A 19,966-nucleotide genomic window follows, 5' to 3' on the forward strand; every position below is an offset into this window, starting at 1 on the left:
ATGGCTAAATTCAGTTATTCTGAATCCTCTATTTCTTCTCTTGCTTGAGACATCAGACTACTAAGTAGGCTAAAAATCACCTAAATTCAATCCCCTCATTTTATATGGCAACTAAGGCCCTAGGTTCTGCTGCATCTGTGGGTACGAGCCCAGAATTCCTGACCCTCAGGATATACTCTTCCTGCTCCATCATGCTGCTGCTTCCCAGGGCCTGCTGACACTGCTCCTGAGGAAACCAGGGTGAGACTGCTCAGCTCCCCACCAACACCAGGAGGAGGTTGAGGACACTTACACAGAAGGCTCCTTTCTTCCACCGATGGCCTTTTAGAGTGCGGTACAGACGGCCGGCGGAAAATCCACCGAAAACTCTGTGGGAAACAGCAGGGATCCACACCAAGGGACCTGTTAGTTGGAGCACAGCTGGCGTGTGCCAGCCCTCGGAGCCCGCTCAGACACACCTACCCCATGAACATGAAGAGGAAGCAGGCAGTGGTCATGAGAGCTCCCCGGCTGGAGGGTGACAGCATCCCAAGCATGGCCACAACTATGGAGGGAGTGGACGGAGGAGAGAGAAAGTCAGTGACTGATCGATCGCCAGGCCCCCATCCCCCATCCCAGGCTGGCTGACAAGGACTTGGGCAGATGGAGCAAAATAAGTATACTCCCTTCCGCTTTATAGGAGAAAACTGGGTCTTAGCTGGGGTTCAGAGGGCTGCAGCTTTTAGCCCACGGGGTACTTGCAACCATCCAGGCATTGAGCTGAGAGCATTATGAATGCTAGCCACTACATCCGCCTTATCAACCCTGTGAGGTGGAGGTTAGTTTCCCAATTTCTTAGATGGGGAAACTGAGGCTCACAGAAGTTAAGATCACAAAGCCTGTCCACAGTCACAAAGCTTGTAGTTGAGATACAAATTTAGGCAGATTAGTTGCCAAGAGCTTAGATCTTAAAAGTTCTCATCACAAGAAAAAAAGGAACTATGAGAGATGATATTGAATATTAACTAAACTTATTGTGGCGATCATTTCACAACATATACACATATCAAATCATTATGCCGTACATCTTAAACTACAATGTTTTATGTCAATTAAAAGATGGATAGCCCTGGCCAGTGTGGCTCAGTTGGTTGGGTGTCATCCTGTGCACAAAAAGGTTGCCAGTTTGATTTCCGGTCAGGGCACATTCTGGGTTTTTGGGCTCAATCCCCGGTAGGGGACGTGTAGGAGGCAGCCAATTGATGTTTCACTCTGACATGGATGTTTCTCTTTTTCTCTCTCTCCCTCTCCATTCCTCTCTCTAAAAGAAAAAAAAAGTTGGATAAAATCTTAAAAAAAATTTTAGGCAGATTGATTTCAGAACTGTCTATAACTACTATATATTAGTTTTTGGGGGGTTATTTTTGAGGGGGGAAAAAAAAGATCTGATTCCAGCCCTCATTTTGGTGCTGACTTGATAAATCACTTCACGCCTGACTGCAAAAGGAAGCCAACCTCACAACACTGATGTGTGGCTTCACTGACATAGTGGACGTGGTGGGCTATCAACAGTGCTGCAAAGCTCTGATGAGGATCAAATTACCAGGGCCTGGGGTTGAGAGGACCTAGCCTTTCTGCTGGGATGGACAGCTCCATCTGGCCCAGAGATGCTGACACACCTTTTTCTCCAGGGAGAAAAGCCTACCCTTCTCTCAGACTCAGCCCATGCTGCTCTGGTGACAGCCTCCCACACCAGGCCCACTCACAGATGACGATGAGGATCATACAGAAGAGCTGAATGCCTGAGCCCAACAGGGAGCTGAGGATCATGGGGTACTGGGGTGGCCTGAAGACGTCACCGTGCACCAACTTCCACCCAGACTCTTCCATGGTGTCTTCCTACAGCAAAGGGCCAGAAAGTGAGGCTGCGTCTTTGGCTCTGGTATAGGTAGCTCCTGTAGGGCTCACCCCCAAGGACCCACTCTGACTAGGGATGAGGGTCCCTCAGGTGTCAATCAGCTCCGCTCTGACACAGGAGTGTTAAGTGACACGATACAATGCTTCCCAGAGAAATGTCACAGGGTACGAGGACACAAACATGAAGCCTACAGCTACATAAATCTCCCTAAGTTCCACAAACCTTATGCATGGAAAAATAATGTAATCATCAACATACAAAAATGTTAACTGTGATAATTTTTGGGTGGTGAGATTTAGAAGCAATTAATTTTTTAATGATTATAAAAATAATATGTGCTCTGACTTGTATAATAAAAATGTAAAAAAATTTTTGGTGTATGGCATGATAATCAAATGATCAAAAAGCCCTGGCTGGCTTGGCTCAATGGTTAGAGCCAAAGAGTTGAGGGTTTGATTCTGGTCAAGGGCATGAACCTGGGTTGCAGGTTCGATCCCTGGCCCAAGTCAGGGAGCAGGAGGCAACCAATCAACGCGTCTCTCTCACATCGGTGTTTTTCTCTCGCCTGCCTCTCCTCCCATTTCCACGCTCTCTGAAAATCAATGGAGAAAATATCCGAAGACTAAAAAAAAAAAAAGCAATGTGTACTATAGAAAATTTTTTAAAAATCTAGAAAAACTGAACAAAATATATAAAACTCATACTCATAGACTTAAAAAGATACAGAAAATAAAATGATTTATACATTTAATGATACCACTGTTTTGATATATTTCCTTTAATCCTTTATGTATTTGTGTATATGCATATATAATTTGAAATTGGGATCATAGTTATATTTACTGTGTACTTGCTATTTTCAGTTGATGTTTGTGAACATTTCCTCATGCCAATAAATGTTCTTAGAAGTATTATTTTAATGTCTGTATACTTTTTCATTGTACAGCTATACCATAATATAACCAATCCATCATTATGGAACAGTAGGCAATGTCCAGTTTATTTAAATTATAAATAAAGCTGCAATAAATATTTCTAGATTAGGTCTTTGTATTTCTGATGCTTTCTTTAGGAAAATTCTAAAAGATCTACTGGATCAAAACAAGTCAACTATTTTATAGTATTATATGTTCTGTATTATATATTCTTCCAATTAATTACTTTTCAGAAAACTACCAATTTACATTGGCATGGGTGGCACAAGAAGGTGCTTATCTCACATTAACCTTGCCAAAAATTAGTTCTACGGAAACAAAAATATGTGCTATTTTGAAGGACCTAAACTGTTTCTCATGACTGTTTGAATCTGCAGTTTTGGGGGGTATCTCTCAGGTGAAAGCAGTTTTTCACATGTTTATTAGCTATGTACAGTTCCTTATCTGTAAATTCTTTGTTCATTATCACATTAAAGATTTTAGATTTTTTAAAAGAGATTTTATACCAGTTTTTTAACTGTATCATCTTTTTTTGGTATAAAAAATTTTAATGTCAAATTCATCAAGTTTTCTCCCCTGTGACTTCTTCCATTGCTTTTATGCTTAGAAATCAGAAAGTCTATTCCCATCATTTTGGGTCATTAAACATTTTTTTTGCTTTTCACTATTTTTAAGGCTTACTCTATAAATGATACACACACATACACACACACACACCCCTTTGGGTCTGGCAGGCTACTCTGCCCTCCCTCTCCAACTCCATCCCTCCCCAGCCAAGACCTCGTACAATGTCATCCTCTTTGTTATAGTTGGCAATGTCCTTCCGGAGGGTCCGAATGATAATCATGCTCAGGATGCCTGAAACAAACAGGAGAGGAAGTTGTCAGCATTGTCAACCAAGTCTTCTGTGTTGCATGCCTTCCTGAGATTGGTGTTTCACTGAGGGATGATTGGCATGTGTGAGCTTCCTCTAGTGAGAAGTGGCTATGCAGCTGCCTCAGGTCCTCTTTTGGGTATAGGTCCACCCCAGGTATTCGGGCAGGAGTGAACGGAGGGCCACCCCCCAGACAAGGGAATGAAAGAGCTGCTGGGATAGGTATGAGGACAATGGCACCCCAGCTACTCCATGGCCTGGTCCTACCAGCTTCTCCAGTCTCACCTCCTCCCAGGCTCCCCTCTTCTCACTCACCCCTGGTTCTATTTTTTCTTTTTTAAATCCTCATCTGAGGATATTTTTTCCATTGATTTTTAGAGAGTAGAAGGGAGGGGGGAGGTGGGAGAAAGAAAGAAAGATCAATCTGAGAGACACACATCAAATGGTTGCCTCCCGCTCCCCAACTGGGACTGGGGATTAAACCTGCAACCCAGGTACATGAACTTGACTGGGAATTGAACTCACAACCCTTTGGTCCATGGGCCAATGGTCTAAACACTGAGCAAACCCATTCAGGGCTTGCCCCTGGTTCTTTGCTGCTTTTATTATCACTTCACAGCTGCATTGCTCTCTCACCTCCATACCTTTATGCAGTCTATCCTATACCCTGAATATCCCATTCTTCCCAGATTAACTCCTACTCACGCTAGTATAGTGGTTAAGAGAATAGGTTGTATGACCTAGAGCTAACTTAACTCACAGGACTTCGAGGACTGAGATGCTTATAAGCACAGCAGATGGGCCCTGGGTTATATTAAACAGTAGCTATAGCAATATTTTTACTTCTCATATGATATTAAAATGATCAGTTTCATTTCACCTTTGCCCACCACTCTGCCCCCTGCTTACTACCCTCTTGCCATCTGGTTTCTTGCCAGGCTTGTCCCATTGCAGGGCAGTGACCCCTGCTTGACCAGCCTTTCCCTAGTTCTTCCAATGGTGACTCCTCATTCAGAGAGGTATTCTCTAAAGTAGCCTTCACCTTTTCCTTACAGCTGTGTACATGATCACCTTGTTTATCTGCTTCATGTCACTGATCACTTTCTTTGCTTTTTTGTCTCTTCCACCACCAGAATATAGACTCTGGGTTGGGTTTGCTCACCACCATATCCCCAGCACGTGGCACAGCACCTGCACAGAATGTGCAACACAGTCTTACTGACTGAATGTATGCATGAGATGTATCCGTCCCCCCTAGGAGCTCTCCAGAGTAGAGATCAGATCCTGTTCACCTTGTGTACCTGATGCCTAGCACGGAGCCCTGAGGCCCATTTTTGATCCATGTTTGGCCCCAAGAACACCCCAGAAGTCCCCCTTAAGTGATGTGATGCCTCAGCCCCTTATCCCTCACCTCCTTGTCCTCTCAACCCTCTGACCTACAGATCTCTCACCTGATAGGAAGAAGACCACAACAACGGAGTTAATGATAGAAAACCAGTGGATCTGCACATCACTCATGGTCAGATAAGTATCCCAGCGAGAGGCCCATTTGATGTCACTTTCCTGGTGGGGGGAGTAAGCACTTAAGAGTCAAGCCTCCTGCTAAACAACTGCCCAGACCAGAACCCTCCTCCCCTGTTGCAGGCTTCAGCCCCTTCTCACCTCCCAGTGTACCGAGTAGGTGAAGTACAGCTTATTTTCCTTGGTGGGATCAATTTCTTGGGGCGAGGATTTGGCACCCTCAGGCAGAGTGCATGAACTCTTCTCATCTACCTTGAGGTCTGTGAGAAATAGAGACTCAGTCTGTTTCTGTGGGGGGCCGTTGCTACTACCCAAGGGCTGTCTGGGGGGTGCCTTCAGAAGCTGCCTGAGGGGATGGCATGCTGCTGGGACCCAGGTCTGAGTGGAGGCTGGGAGAACAGTTCTCACCTTCCAAAGGGCCTTAGGTGTGTGTGGGGAGGGGTCTAAGCCCCTCATTTAATCAACCTTCCTTCACGCAATTCAAACATTCATTTACTCATTCAATCAGTCCCATTCACATGCAAAACAATATGGGCTCAGTCTATCATATGTTTACTCATTCACTTAGTCCTCAAAGTTCTGGTACTTTAGTTATCCACTCAGATGCCTCTTTCATTCATCCTGTTATCCATCCATTTAATCAACCAAAAAACATATCACAGGGACCTAGTATATCTCAGCTATTGTGCTGGAGATAAAATGATGAGAAAAGGAGACAGGTCTCTAACCTCTAACAGCCAATGGGGGACAGATGATGTCAAAATAATCAGATATAAATGTCCAGCTGTGCTCAAGACACTCACAAAGGAGAAGCAGTATGGTGTTCGGAAAGTACAGAATGTTTTATTTGAGGCTTCTGTGTATGATTTTGTTTGAAAACTAGGTTCCACAGCTTAAAAATAAAACAAATTAACAACTCCCCACCCCCCTGAAACCCCCAACCATTGTGGACAAAAGGCCAGGCCTCCTAAATTAAAGAGTGCCCTGTGCTTATTAATAAGCAAGGTGAGACTGGACCAGGTCTGTTGAGCTTGGGCCAATTTTAGTCTAGACCACTTACTCACACAGAAGTCAAGAAATACAGAAACTGGTTGCCCGAGAGCTGTCTGTACACTGCCCCTTTCCCTTCAACCCAGAGGGACCTGGCTGGTTCTTATGAGAGGCCCAGGTAAGCCACAAGTTGCTGTTTGATCTTGGCCAAGCCACCAACCTCTCGGAGCTTCTGCCTCCTCATATATAATCAAATATATCTGGGGGTTGCCAGAGGTGGTAAACCTGTAAGGTGCAAGGCCAGGACACAACAGATGTCCGCTCTCCCCTTGTCCCCTACCTTCTCTAATGGGAATGCAGTGACCCTACCGTGGCTGGGCCCATATGCTACATTGGGGCCTTTTAGCTATTTCAGGAATCAAGTGTGAGAAAACCCAGGAGTAAAAGCCTAGGCCCATCCACCAGCCCTGCCCCTCTGGTCACACCTCCCCACTCACCCTCCAGCCTGATGCTCTGGGGAATCACCTCGAAGCGGACGACACGGTATGTGTGCTCCTGGTCCTCTTCCAAGTCCTCTCGGTGGTAGTAAAGGATGAAGGAGAGGTGATTGTGCAGGTAGATCTAAAACAGACCAACAGAGAAAACAAAGTAACTAATAGCCAAGGAACAACCAGAAAATCACTCTGGGGGACCACCCTAGGAATAAGGTCACTCCCCTTGTCCAACAGACCAGCTATCCCAACCTTCCCAAAACACTGCTCTCAGAGCTCTCCTATGCTCAGAAACCCTCCAGGGCTCCCTAGGGTTTACCAGACAAAAGCCCATCGCTAAGCCTGGCATTCAAGGCCTTCCATTATCTGACTGTCACCATCTTCTAAGACACATTAGTTCACCTTGTCTCTCCAAACTCCTCCTTGCCCCATGAACAGTCTCCACTCTGCAGCTCTGTTCATGTCATTCACTCCAATCAGAATGCTGCCCCTGACTCCACTGAGCTCAAGCCTGCCTGTTTTTTAAGGACCACCTCCTCAGTGACAATCTCAATGCAAACCGAGCTCCCTCTGAACGGCTTTGGCATTAACCGTCATGGCAGTGGCACATGGTCAGAAAGGAATGGGCCTTAAGATTCAGGGTCTTACAACTGTCAGTCTTTTCCCAATTAGGTTAAAAGCCCTTTGAGGACAGGGACTGTACCTCAAAAGAAATGTTTTTGTCCTCAGAATTCTTTTTGGAAACTGAGGTTTTTAGGGACTGTGCCTTTCACCTCCTGGGTAGCATCTGCAAGAGCCTTGCCCAAGAGCGCCTAGAGGAATCTGCCTCTGCCAGTCCCAGAGCTAAATATTTCCTCGTGACTTTGGTTGTGGCTTCTCCAGCCCTCTGAGCATACCAAGACACTCTACCTTGTTCATTTCCACGAAGCCAAGCCGGTAGCCGTGTTCAAACTGCACATCTTTTTCCTTCTTCTTGTCATCGCCGTCGCGGTTGGAGTAGAGCTCCAGCCGGGTGGCCACAGGCAGGTTGTCGGCAATGCTGGAAACCCAAGGGCCCCGCTCAGTCCCTCTGAACCGCCTCTCCCATCAGTGCCCTCCCCAATGTGAACTCGAGGCTGGCAGGAGCAGAGGACGACTTACAGGTGGACATAGTAGTCCTCCGTGATCCGCTCCGCCACGAGCCGGCTCTCTTTCACAGACAGGGTCACTGGTTTGTTGGACTCACTGCACAGAACCTCACACTTCTTTTCGCTATTCATGAGAACCTGGAAAGGGGTGTTGACAATCCGGTCCCCTCTCAGCACCTCTCCTGCCGTAAGAGAGACAGATGGAGCTCAGAGCTTCAACCCTGAGGCTGCTGAGGTCAGCAGAGCCACGAAGACCCAGGACTGACTTGCAGGGCTGTCATCAGTTCTGCAGCCTGGCACTCCATGCTCTTCCCGACCTATTCAGGCTCAGCTTGCCCCTTCACTCCTACCCATTGCCCTCTCCTCCCCCTTTGTGCTCTAGCACCAGCAGACGTTTCAGAGCTCATCAAACATGCCATTTTATTCCACACCTCTGGGCCTCAGGTCGTTTCCTTAGCCTCGAAGGGCTATTGCCTGCCCCAGGTTTTTGAGAAACTCCTCCTCACACTTCCAGCTCAGCTTCTATTTCACCCTTGGAAAGCCCTTCCTGACCTCTTCACTCCCTCCTCTGATTTCCCTCTGCACTGAGGCAGCATCATACAGTGGTGAGGAGAGGGCTGCCTGCTACTGAACGCTGGCTCTGCCTCTTACTCACTTAGCAGTTTTGGCCAGTCATTTAACCTCAGAGCCTCACTTTCCTCATTTATAAAATGAGGATAATAACAGCACCTACTGCACAGGGTTACAGTGAGAAATTAAGTACCAGTCAGAGTAGGCAGGCAACAAATACTATTTTCATCATCAGAATCACCTCTGCACCTTTTATGTCAATGATGTGACTTTGCACAGTGTTGACATATTATGTTTCTGACTCCCTTGACTATGAGTTCTTCAAAGGCAGATAGTGTTTCCTATTTATCTGTGTCTTCATATCCTGATTCAGGCTGGGAGGGAAGTGGGATAAAATCCAGCACCTGAAATTTTTAGCCAAAACATCTTTATACTTAATGAACTGGCATGCCCCTTGCATGCCTGCCTTAGAGTAACCTGCTACCAGATGTCATGCAGCAGGCACCAAGCAGTTAGGGATTGACAACTAAACTCAATGGTGCTTTCGTTTTGAGTCGATCTAACAATAACAATGCTACTGTGATGATGTGAAACTGGGACAAGCCAAAGGAACTGACCAAACCAACAGGCAGGACTAACCCCTGAACACACACTTGGTCTAGCATTTGCCCACCAGTGTGGACCTATATGATGTGACACTCTCTGCCTAGTCATTTATTCGCTCATTCATTCATTCCCAAAACATGTACCGGGTACTGGCTATCTCCTAGGCCCTAAAGATACAATGTTGAACAGACATACACATGAAGCTTATGGTCTAATGGGAAGGCAGACTTTGATTACATGAGAATATATTATTCAACAAGAGGAACTTGCTCTAGACAAGTGATGCTTGAAATGAGCTATAAAGGAAGAGAGAAGCGTTAACTAGCAAACAGATAGGGGAAGAATGTTCTAGACAGAAGGAACAGTATGTGCAAAGGTCCCTTGAGAGTGGGGGAAACACGGTAAAACTGAGAGGCCTGTGCAGTTTTGATGCAGAGAGCAACTTGAGGTGAGCTGGAGAGATGGGGCTGGAGCTGGATCTCAGGGGGTGTGGGCTACACTGGAAGTTTCAACTTTACCCAGAAGGCAAAAAAAGCCAGTGAAAGGTTTCTATGAATAGGGATAGAGGAAGACTTCATCTGATTCTGTTACAGAAAGATCACTCGGTATGATGGTGGTCTGTCATGCAAGTGAGCAACGATGGCTGGACGAGAGGGTGTGATGAGGATGGAAACAAGTATACAAGATTCAGGAGCTACTAAGGAGGTGAAATCTAGGGGCCTGGTCCTGACTGATACAAGAGATGAGTGAAGAGGGGTGCCTATTAGGAAGACTGAAGTTTCTATAACCAGGTTCTAGGTGGGAAGACAGTAAGCATCGCAAATTTAGACTAAGGGCATTTTTTCAGCTTGTTAGTTTGACTTGATATATCTGGATATAGTCAGATATCCAGACATAAGAATCAGAGGAGAGATCAGGACTGATGGAAGCTGTGAGTTGTTGGTACACAAATGACAGGGCCACAAGCTGAGAGAGGAACAGGGTTGTAGTCCAAGTAAGGTGGGTATCACTTCTTGATAATTAGAAATTAAATTTAAACCAAGAAAGAGGACATACTGGTCTGGAATGGCTCATTTGTATTCCTTTTAACTTTTTAAAGCAGGGAGCAGGTAGTCAACCAGGCTAAACGAGCAACACACCATGAATGTCGCTCCTCTAAGAGAGTCTGAGGTTGTACTCCAGTACATCTGCCACACACACACCATGAGCTGAATCTCTACCAGTATGAGAATCGTGAGCACAGCTCTCAGACAGCCCCATTGAGCCTTTCTGGAGAAGGCAGCCTGGGACAACAGAAAGAATCTGGCCATAGAGTTTAAAAACTTGGGCTAATATCTCCATTTCTCTACCTACTGACCATATGACACAGAAAATCTTTCAAACCCTAGAAGCTGCTGTTCCCTCTCCTATGAAATAGGGCAATCATATTTGGCTTTGCAGAGTTACTATAGGAATCAACTAAGATAATGTGCAGAGTAAAGTGCTTAAGGATATGGCCAGAGTTCCTGCATTCTGCCGCTTACTAGGTGAGTGACCTGGGGCAAGAGACTTCATCTCCTTGTGCCTCACTCCCCTTGATAAGAGGATATAAGAATAGCTGCCTCATAGGGCTGTTGTGAGAATTAACAAGTTAATGCACAGAAGTGCTTAGAGGAGTGCCCAGCTCATAGGAAAAGCCCTGTAAGTATTAACAGTGATGATGATGATAATGTAGAGTACAGGGCTTACAATCCAACAAAATCAAGGATGTTTTTGCTCCACTCAGTAGGACATTTACTGAATGTCTACTGTGTGTTAGGCACTGGGTCAGAAGTGGTGCAGAGGGGAATGTAAGACATGATCCCTCTGCTCAAAAAGCCCCTAGGCCAGTGGTCGGCTAACTGCGGCCCCTTGAGTGTGGCTCTTCCACAAAATACCACGTGTGGGCTCGCACATACAGTGTGACTGAAACTTCGTGGCCACACTGAAGGGGCCAAAGAGCTGCATGTGGCTCACGAGCCGCGGTTTGCCGCCCACGGCCCTAGGCCATGAAGGAAAGCACTACACAAAGGCAGGGTGCCTTCATTATGGCAGGATAACTTTTGTACACAGAAGTTTCTATTTTTAGGAGGCAGGACCATTCCCCAGCTTCAAGGGTCCACATTAAATTAAGATCACCCAGTATCACTCAGAAGTGTGCCCAACTGCAGAGCCTTCAATCTTTCCACATTTTCATCTCCAGGCCTTAACACTGAGACAGGCACAGAAATAAGTACTAATAGTTGGGTCCTGAATAGATGCCTCCAAATGTCTTTTCCTTTAAGCCTGAAATTCTGCCAAATAGAGATAATTATTTGAATTAGAATAAAACGGCTGCTATTTATGGAACATTTGTGCCAGACATTGCCCTGGTGCCTCACACATTACTTGAGGTGAGTCTTGCACAGCATAACAAGAACTATAGTGATGTCTCTGCTTCCTTTAGGGCCAGAAGTGATCACTTTCTTTTAATTAAAAGTAGAGCAGATTACAGAAGCCCCGAAAGAGAGAGAGAAAAAAAAGAGGGAGGAAGGAAGGGAGGGGGAGAGGGAGAGAGAGAGGGGGAGAGAGAGAGAGAGAAAGGTATGATATTTAGAAATCAAGGGAGAACCAATCTGAACAGTAGCCGAGGGCTCCAAGTCTGAAGCCTGACTGCATGATTCCAAGCCTAGCTTACCTGCTGATTAACAGTATAACCAGAGGCAAGTCACTTCACTTATAAAAGGGGAATAAAAATAACAGCTACCGCCTAGAGCTGTTATGAAGATTAACTAAGCTAATATGTATGTAAACAAGGTAGACCGTGTCCAGGACACAGTAAGTGCTACATAAGGGTTAACTGCTATTATCATTATGAAAAGATCTAGGTTCCCATTGGGACAGGCTGACAGCAGTGAGAGAGAAGAACTTACCCAGATTCTCTGCCTTGTAGGTTATTTTTAAGGGCTGACAGAAGGGCAGTGAGTAGTACTCATAAGGTAACTGGGTTCGAGAGCTTGTGAGCTTCACAGCCTAGTGGGAGAAGAGAGGTCATTATTCCTTAATTCAGACTGTTTCAATAATCCTCCCTGGTAGCCACCATCTTTGGCATACTCGACAGTATTATCTAGAAGGCAAACAAACTGTTACAATGTTCTATATACTCTACTGCCCACAATTCTGAATTATTTCATATTTCATTAAGTTTACTAGATTATATTACAGACTTTGTTTAAAATCACAAATTCAATATTGATATCCTCTGACCCTGGAATTTCACTTCTGGGCATCTTTCCTAAGGAAATAACTCCAAATGACGATAAATCTTCAGGAACAAAGAGGTTTTACTCCTTATTCATAACCATAGTGGTCTCTGCTTCCAGTTTCTTGATCCCATTAAGCTGCTTGTAATTGATGCCCCAAATGAGCATGATGTGTAGCAATTTGAAATGTTGATAATACCTAAAATGTGGTGGCAAACTAAGGGACATGTACGTGAGAGCAAGTCATGTGGACAGCCCTTTGTGACTTTCTTATCTTCTGCTTCTCCTTTTGAACAATGGGATGCTCAGGACATAATAAAAATGTCATTTTCACACAATCTCACTGCTTGCTTTTGCTCAGAGCAGTAAAGATATGGTTCATATCAACATGGCAACGAAGCAAGAAATATACATTTATTTTAGAAGCAGAATTTATTGTAACTTTGTAAGTCCTGCTAGTTCTGTTTTATAGGATCATTAAGAATCTGAAGGATGACTCAGAAATTTCAAATGCACATTATTTTGTCTATGGGGGACTGATGGAGGTGTGAGAATGCTGAGTATTCTATACTGTAAACACTGCACAGAAAAAAAAGACTAAGAAAAACAGACCAAAGTATTAAGAATGTTTATTTGGGTGATGATAGCAGGGAGTCTGGTTGGGGGGCGGGGGGGGGCTTGTACAAGGTTACACCCATTCCCTGGTAGCAGTCTGTATCCAATGACTGGCCCATTGAGGGGTTTGGAGAGCTGGTTCTCTTGCCTAAATTTGGAACAACATAGAAGGACCAGCCATTCCAGTTCCAGTGCTTCCCACATGCCTCAGTTGTACCATAGCTCAACGTTCCCTCTGCCCAGCCCACTTCCCTCACTCCCACCAAATGCTGATCCTGAGAGTCTCCCCAGTACATCTCCTGCACCAAATCTCCACCTTACAGTTTGTTTCCTAGGAAACCAGATCCAAGAAGATCCACCACCAACCCTCAGCCCTGCTTGGGGCTCTGAGAATGCCACCAAGAGTCCACTGTTTTAGAGACATAATCAAGGTGTCAACCTGCCCACTGCCCTTGGTCAACCATTTTTTAAGTGACTCCCTTCCACTCTCCACCCTACCACAGTTGACTGACACTCAGATCGGCATCCAGCCTGAAAATGTGAGGTAGCCCAGTTGGAAAGCCTCTCTCTGGATCCTGACTTAGGGCAATACTTCTCAAATCCTAATTGTTCACATACCAACTTGCCCTATCTACTTACCTCTTATTCTACTATTGCATCTGACTCATTTTTCAGTAAATACATTTAAGAAGCAAACATTATATATCAGTATTAAAAACAGAAAATCAACGACAGCCATGAAACCATGAGTTGAAATACTAGCTATGTTTTCTAATATATGTTAAAAGAAAAATTATTAAAATATATTTGTCAACCACTTAAAATCATCTCGTATACCACCACTCAGACATGCAGTACACGTTTTGGAGATACTGAACTGGAGAAGCCAGCTAGTGGCAGAAGCTAACATTGAAAAAACAGAGGTAACAATAGGCTGTGTATGTACAGACGATATAAGTTAGGCAGGAAAAGCTGGTAAGAGAGGAGATGGAGCAGATAAAAGAGGAAGGGAGAGATGTCATAGAAGAGGCAGATTGAGAGAGACAGACACAGGGAAAAATGGAGGGTGGAGAGAGGGAGAGAGAGAGAGAGAGAGAGAGAGAGAGAGGCAGAGTTCCTAACTGGCACTGGTTTTTTGTTTTTTTTAAAAAAATATATTTTATTGATTTTTTACAGAGAGGAAGGGAGAGGGATAGAGAGTTAGAAACATCAATGAGAGAGAAACATCGACCAGCTGCCTCCTGCACACTCCCTACTAGGGATGTGCCCGCAACCAAGGTACATGCCCTTGACCGGAATCGAACATGGGACCTTTCAGTCCGCTGGCCGACACTCTATCCACTGAGCCAAACCGGCCAGGGCCTGGCACTGGTCTTTGTTCTCTGCAACTACAGGAGGGATAAGACGAGCTCACCATGGTCTTCAACCACACTGCCCAGCAGAGAGACTCCAATGGTCTAGGAACACACTTACCTTGATTTCTACAGGGTCGTTCTGGTGGAAGTTGATTGGCGCGACCCCAGGGACATAGAAGGCTCTTGTTCCACACATGAAGGAGAGAAGCAGCAGGGACCATGGCAACCAAACCTGCTTGGAAAAAGAGAGGCCTAGATTGGAATGAGGGAAAGAAGTGAACATCTCTCTGGGGCAGACCAAGTCATAGCAGGTTTATGTCAACTTTAACTGACCCAGTCCCGTCCCTGCTCTGGGAAGCCTGAGGTGCTACCTCTTACATGCCCCCAGGAGTACTACGAGGAATCAATTTTGCACTTCCAAAAACGAGCAATAAAATAAATGAAGTAATAATTAACATGGGCAAAAGGGAAGACTAATACAGGAGCTACATTTCCCTACTTCTGGATCAATATTCTTTTTAAAAAATATGTTTTTAATTTATTTTAGAGAGGGAGGAAGGGAGAAAGGGAGAGAGAGAGAAACATAGATGTGAAAGAAAAGCACTGATTGGCTGGCTCCCATTTGTACCTTGACCTGGATGGAACTCGTAATCTGGGCACGTGCCCTAACTGGGAATTGAACTGGTGACATTTCGGTGCACAGGATGACATCCAACCAACTGAGCCACACCGGCCAGGGCTGGATCAATGTTCTTTTAACCATTTGATATTATATCACTCTCCTGTAGAGCTAGCAGGGAATAAAGCTCCAGTGTTCCATTAATTCCTATTTCTCTATATAGTAACAGGCTCACTTTGTCAGGACGCTCCTCCGATACCAACATATTTTCCTATAAGCCTTCTTCAAAGTTGTACTGACCTCATCACCTCCCACTCTCCTCCTTCTCAGCTCTAGCTACACTGGCCTTCTTGTCTCCTGACAGCAAGCCCTTCTCCACACCTCAGGGCATCACCTTTACTGTTCCCTCTGACAGAATGCCCTTCCCACAGATATCTGCATGGCTCGTCTCATTCCTATTTCCAGTGCCTGGCACAAAGTAGGCACTCAGTAAATAATCTGCATGCAGGATAGTCATCTGGGAATCAAAGGCAAGAAAGATCAATTACTGGTCTCGGTCTCAAGAAATTCATCCCATCAAAGCATGGCTTTCCCTTCACTAATACCATCCTTTTCTCCCTTAAGGAACTAGAGCTTCATGATACTCTCTCTGCATGGTCTGAACAAGGAACTCTTGTCATCTATACCTCGATCACCAACTCAATATTTCTTTTTATTTATTTTTCTTGGTGTCTGTAACCAAATTTATCCCTGAGGGCCCAGCAAAGGGGATCAGGGCCCATGAGTCACAGTGTTTCTATGGCAGCCTTTTGGGCCAGTGTCTGCCATGGATGGGGCAGGCACCGAATTTGACATGGCTGCAGGCCAACTCAATCTTGGTTTTGCATTTGCCTTCTCTCTCCACCCCTTTAATGCAGCAGCATTTCAGACCTTCATTTCAGACATTGGCCACAGCCTCCTGATCACCTTGCCTTGGCAGCTGCTCCACCCCTTCAAGTTACGCTCCCCTCCCCCATGCTGGTTATTCTTTCTGAAACTTAGGAATCAGAATCACTCAGAAGACTTGCCAAACATTTAGGCTGGCCTGCATTTTCACCAGGAGCACAATGGTAGAAAAAATGGCTTTAAAAGTTTAAGTTTTGCCCTGGCTGGTTTGGTTGAGTGGATAGAGTGTTTGCCTGCGGATTGAAGGATTCTGGGTTTGGTTCTGGTCAAGGGCACATGCCCGGGTTGCCAACTCGATCCCCAGTGGGAAGAGTGTGGGAGGCAGCCCATCGGTGATTCTCTCTCATCGTTGATGTTTCTATCTCTTTCTCCCTCTCCCCTCTACTCTGAAATAAACAAAAATATGTTTTAAAAATGTTTAAGGTTTTGAGCTCAGTATACTTTTTTACAGATACACAGGTTGATCAAAGTCTTAAAAACAATATATTCACAGAATGTTTTCCCCAGGATTTGTTTTGAACATTTATAAGTATCTGCCAGTTAGTGTTCACTATAAAATATGAAATAATAGTTTGATCCCCAAAACCACAGTGAAAAATGGATAAAAGAGTTGCATCGTATTTGGCAATTAGAAAGTCTGTGGAATTAGGGATGAGAGGAGGAAAATCTTTAAAGGAAACGGCAAAACTAGAAGGTAGAAAATTGCCTAACAGGGCAGGATTCTGTATAGAAAGACAGTACTCCCCACCCCCATCCCTCCCTCCCTCCCTTTCTTTCATCTTTCTAAATTAATTTAAATTTCCTCTAATGTTAACATTTGACATAATCATGGGTGAATAAGCTTTTAAAAAATAACTACTTTTTAAAAAGTTTTGAAAAAGTAAAACATATAGTAAATAATTAAAACATTACAATGGGTATACCATGAAAAAGAAATTTTCCTCTCACTTCAGCTCCCCAAAGACAACTGCTCTCACCAGTTCCTTGAAAATCCCTCTACAGCTATCCTCTATATATATATATAGATCATACAGATCACACACACACACACACACACATATATATTTATATGACTGATTTCAGAGAGAAAGAGGGAGAGAGAGAGAGAGAGAGAAACATCAATGATGAGAGAGAATCATTGATTGGCTGCCTCCTGCACGCCCCACATTGCAGATCTAGCCTGCAACCTGGGTACGTGTCCTGACCAGGAATGGAACTGTGACCTCCTGGTTCATAGGTTGATGCTTTGATGCTCAACCACTGAGTCACGCTGGCCTGGTCCTCTACAGATATTCTATGCATGCACAGAGTGAAGAGTTTAGTAGTATGAGTTTGCCTTGAATGCAACAACAAACAGAGTTTTATTCTCTCTTTCTGTGATGACTGTGCGCTGGCTACAGCATCTGATTTCCTCTCGATCAGAGACTTCCTCCATTTGAACAGTTATCGGAAGATTTGGTCCCATCTCTCTGGAACCCTTTACTAGGCCTCACTGGTCAGTCCTTAAAATTTGAGTGCTTAGTGTGAGAGAAATAAACCCTGTCCTTTTTTTCCTATAATTCCTTTGTGCTTGAATTCCAGTTCATTAAAATGCAAGGAAGATAAATCCTGGGTTACTAACATAAACTGTCATCCAAAAGTTGTTTAAAAATAAAAAGAACCCTGAATTTTATTAAAAAGATGCAGAAAACAGACAATCATCACACAAAGATACCATTGATAAACCTCAAATCAATTTACTTAGAAGACCAACAGATGAAAAATGGCAAATCTTATCTAATAAAGAGGGAATATGCAAATCGACCGTCACCCCACCACATATATGGTGTGCTCACAGTGGAGGGAGGGGGGGTTCCATAACACAAGATGGCTGCACCCACAGCGGAGGCAGAGTTCCCCTAACGAGCCTTAACAAGCAATCAGCAGGGACCTGAGACTGCACCCCCCCAACCCCCCCAATCCCTGTGGGGCTTGATGGGGGAACCTCAGGCTGCTCCTCCTGCCCGGCGGGGCTTGACGGGGGAACCTCAGGACGTGCCCCCCACCCCAGCACCAGGCCAGGGGACCTGAGGCTGCGCCCCCTGCCCAGCAGGGCTTGACAGGAGTGGGACCGGCCGGGTCTGGGTTTCGTGTGATTTTGAGACGCACGTGGGTGGGCGGGGACTTGACTCTGGGTCCCATGGTGCACCCTAGACTCTGACAGGAGGAAGATTTTAATATACATTTTACTAATTTTCTTACATCTCTGACACTTCTATTATAGAGAAAGGGCAAATAGCAATATTAAAATATTTCCTCTAATCCCCTTTTAATGTGCACCAATTTCATGCACCAGGTCACTAGTATTTCCATAATATGCTAGAATCTTTGCACCAAGATGACACTGTCATGTTAGACATTAAAATGTCACTGTTTTGATATTCCATATGCTGAAGGGATTATGAACAGGAACACTTCTAGGGGGCAGTTTGGCATTCTATCAAAAGCCCCACAAAAGTGCACTTTTCACGCTGAATTATGGTCACTTAAGTATCTACCATCTCTCCAGCTAATCGCTTGTCTAGCTTTGTTGACAGGGGTACTCAATAAATCCTTATCAAAAAAATTAATAAGCACCAACCAACTTCTGATCTATAAAAATATGAAACCATCCATTCACATAAAGGTTAAATAGTACGGCCCTTTTTAAAAATATATATATTTTATTGATTTTTTACAGAGAGGAAGGGAGAGGGATAGAGAGTTAGAAACATTGATGAGAACATCGGTCAGCTGCCTCCTGCACACCCCTGACTGGGGATGTGCCAGCAACCAAGGTACATGACCTTGACCAGAATCGACCCTGGGACCCTTCAGTCCGCAGGGACGCTCTATCCACCGAGCCAAACTGGTTAGAGCTAGTATGGTCCTTTTTAAAAAATATATATTTTTATTGATTTCAGGGAGGAAGGGAGAGGAAGAGAGAGATAGAAATATCAATGATGACAGAGAATCATTGATCTGCTGCCTCCTGCATGCCCCCTACTGGGGATCAAGCCTGGAACCTGGGCATATTCCCTTGACAGGAATAGAACCCAGGACCTTTCAGTCCACAAGCTGATGTGCTATCCACTGAGACAAACTAGTCAGGGCAATACTATGGTTCTTTTTGTTTCTTAAAGACTTTTAATTGATTTTTTTCAAAAGATTTTAAATTGATTCTTAGAGAGAGGAAGGGATAGAGAAAGAGAGAGATAGAAACACTGTTTTGCTTTAATTATATTTATTTGTGGATACTTTGTATTTGCATATTTTCTTTTACGGCTGTGATTTAGAGTTTTCTTTTTTTTTTAATTGATTTTTAGAGAGGAAGGGAGAGGGAGAGAGAGGAACATTGATGTGAGAGTGAAACACTGATTGGCTGTTTCCTGCATGCCCCCTACTGGGGATTGAGCCAGAACCCCGCATGTGCCCTGACCAGAAATCAAACTGGCAACCTTTTGGTTCAGGGGACGACATCCAACCGAACCACACCAGCCAGGGCTGAATACTATGACCCTCGAGAATTTTTTTTTTTAATTGTCAAATTTAAGTTCTTGACACTTCCCACTATTCCTCCTGTCTAAGGACCTGGCTTAAGAATCCCTGACGAGCCCTGGCCAGCATGGCTCAATGGTTGAGCATCGACCTATGAACCAGGAGGTCATGGTTCAATTCTGGTCAGAACATATGCCCGTATTGCATTGCGGTCTCCATCCCCAGTGGGGGAGTGCAGGAGGCAGCTGATCGATGATTCTCTCTCATCATTGATGTTTCTATTTCTCTCTTCCTCTCTGAAATTAATAAAAATATATTTTAAAACAAGAATCCCTGAGGATATCTATTACACCTACACCCTATCTGTATGTAAAGAAAAGTGGTTCTCAATGCTGATGCATATTAGAGTGAGCTGGGGAGTAAATGGATTAAATTCCCAATCAAAAGGTGTAGAGTGGCTGATTAAATAAAAACACCACACACCAAGATCCAGAGATATGCTGTCTACAAGATTCATTTTAGAACTATCTATAGACACACACAGGTTGAAAGTGAAAGTACATATAGGAAAAATATTCCATGAAAATGGTAACCCAAAGGAAGCAGAGATGGCTATTTATATTAGACAAAATAAACTTTCAGACA

At 44.4% G+C, this 19,966-nt stretch overlaps 1 protein-coding gene across 1 annotated transcript in view; it reads right to left on the reverse strand.

Annotated features, from left to right (window-relative positions):
- Positions 1–19,966, reverse strand: part of TM9SF4 (transmembrane 9 superfamily protein member 4) — a 53,833-nt gene that overhangs the window by 13,518 nt on the left and 20,349 nt on the right. Inside the window, exons 2-12 of the mRNA XM_005879828.2 lie at positions 14,360–14,473; positions 11,942–12,041; positions 7,849–8,017; positions 7,618–7,747; positions 6,715–6,838; positions 5,369–5,487; positions 5,158–5,269; positions 3,620–3,690; positions 1,746–1,878; positions 463–544; positions 293–368 (exon numbers count right to left, since the gene is read on the reverse strand). Coding sequence (XP_005879890.1) covers positions 293–368; positions 463–544; positions 1,746–1,878; positions 3,620–3,690; positions 5,158–5,269; positions 5,369–5,487; positions 6,715–6,838; positions 7,618–7,747; positions 7,849–8,017; positions 11,942–12,041; positions 14,360–14,473 — 1,230 coding nt within the window. The remainder of the gene's footprint in view (positions 1–292; positions 369–462; positions 545–1,745; positions 1,879–3,619; positions 3,691–5,157; positions 5,270–5,368; positions 5,488–6,714; positions 6,839–7,617; positions 7,748–7,848; positions 8,018–11,941; positions 12,042–14,359; positions 14,474–19,966) is intronic.

The sequence above is a fragment of the Myotis brandtii genome, unplaced genomic scaffold, assembly GCF_000412655.1.
Source record: "Myotis brandtii unplaced genomic scaffold, ASM41265v1 scaffold61, whole genome shotgun sequence".
Taxonomy (NCBI): domain Eukaryota; kingdom Metazoa; phylum Chordata; class Mammalia; order Chiroptera; family Vespertilionidae; genus Myotis; species Myotis brandtii.